Below are 1,210 nucleotides of genomic sequence, written 5' to 3' on the forward strand. Positions count from 1 at the left end.
AAAAAATTATTGCGGCACAAACGAAAATTTTTGTTACACTAATTTTGTCTAATTTGAAGAAGTTGGGGGGGCTGGTTGACCTTTTGACCTTTACATTTTCATTAATATCTTTAAAGCCAAAGCAGCACAAACGACAATTTTTGCTGCACAAACCAGCACAAATGGAGCTGAGTTAATTGACACCCATTTCGTCTGATTTGAAGAAGGTGGGGGGGCTGGTTGACCTTTGATGACCTCTAGAAATATTTCTTTATATCTTTGAAACGATAGCGACACAAACGAAAATTTTTGCTGCACAAACCAGCACAAACGTTTGACACTAATTTTGTCTGATTTGAAGAAGCTGGGGGGTGGGGTGGGTGGGGGGCGGCAACTTCACTCAGGTAGTCAAACGCCAGCCGAATGGCAGCCCACTTCCCTGCAGCTCCCAGCAAAATCCCCTCCAACTTCCAACCTCTGGCCTTCTCCTGGGCGTTCATATATTTTCTCTTTAGATCTTAATGTCCACAAATCATGACAGAAAGAATATTTTGGTACAAAGATTGAAGTTTAAAAATAAATTGTAGGGGACCAGCCAAGGGCCCATCAAGGAAAGTGGAGACATTTTGAATGGCTACAACTGTATGCTCTGCTTTGTGTTGAAATATGAAATCTGATTTAGATTTTTGTTATTGTTGCAAAATGCAGCTCCATTCACAACTAAGGTACTGCGATGGCCAAAGAGACAATTTAAAACATCCAACAGCATTTTTTTCTGGTACCAATATTAAACCGATACCTCTGCTACATCCTCTGCTGTCTGACCGAGGGTTTCAAAGATCTGGTTGTAGTTCTTCAGGTAGATGTTTGTGAACATGTCGGCAGTGATTTTATCGGCTTTGCTGAGGTCCGTCTTCATGCCTTCTTCGTAAACCTTACGCTCAAACTCTGTGATCACTGGACCTGGTTCTATCAGGCTGATGCTGGAGGATAAGGTGAACAACAGAACAGGAAAATAAGTGATATGAGGAAATGCTTCATGGAACAGTCATTCCAGTAACCTAACCAGCCCTATTCTTTGTAGTAACATGTAGTTACTAAATGATGTTGAGAAACCGACTGGTGTGGTGTTACAGCCTGCCTCATGACATATTTTAGCCAAGATGATCATTTCATTTTGAAGCATGTCTGCACAGGTGCTCTGTTTATTAACAGGGGTGGATTTAGGAAA

At 41.4% G+C, this 1,210-nt stretch overlaps 1 protein-coding gene across 1 annotated transcript in view; it reads right to left on the reverse strand.

Annotated features, from left to right (window-relative positions):
- The window catches only part of LOC107091536 (retinol dehydrogenase 8-like), an 8,085-nt gene that overhangs the window by 2,675 nt on the left and 4,200 nt on the right, over nt 1-1,210 (reverse strand). Inside the window, exon 5 of the mRNA XM_015385516.1 lies at nt 779-962. Within this exon, the coding sequence (XP_015241002.1) occupies nt 779-962 (184 nt within the window). The remainder of the gene's footprint in view (nt 1-778; nt 963-1,210) is intronic.

This window comes from Cyprinodon variegatus, unplaced genomic scaffold (assembly GCF_000732505.1).
Source record: "Cyprinodon variegatus isolate N-32 unplaced genomic scaffold, C_variegatus-1.0 Scaffold342, whole genome shotgun sequence".
Taxonomy (NCBI): domain Eukaryota; kingdom Metazoa; phylum Chordata; class Actinopteri; order Cyprinodontiformes; family Cyprinodontidae; genus Cyprinodon; species Cyprinodon variegatus.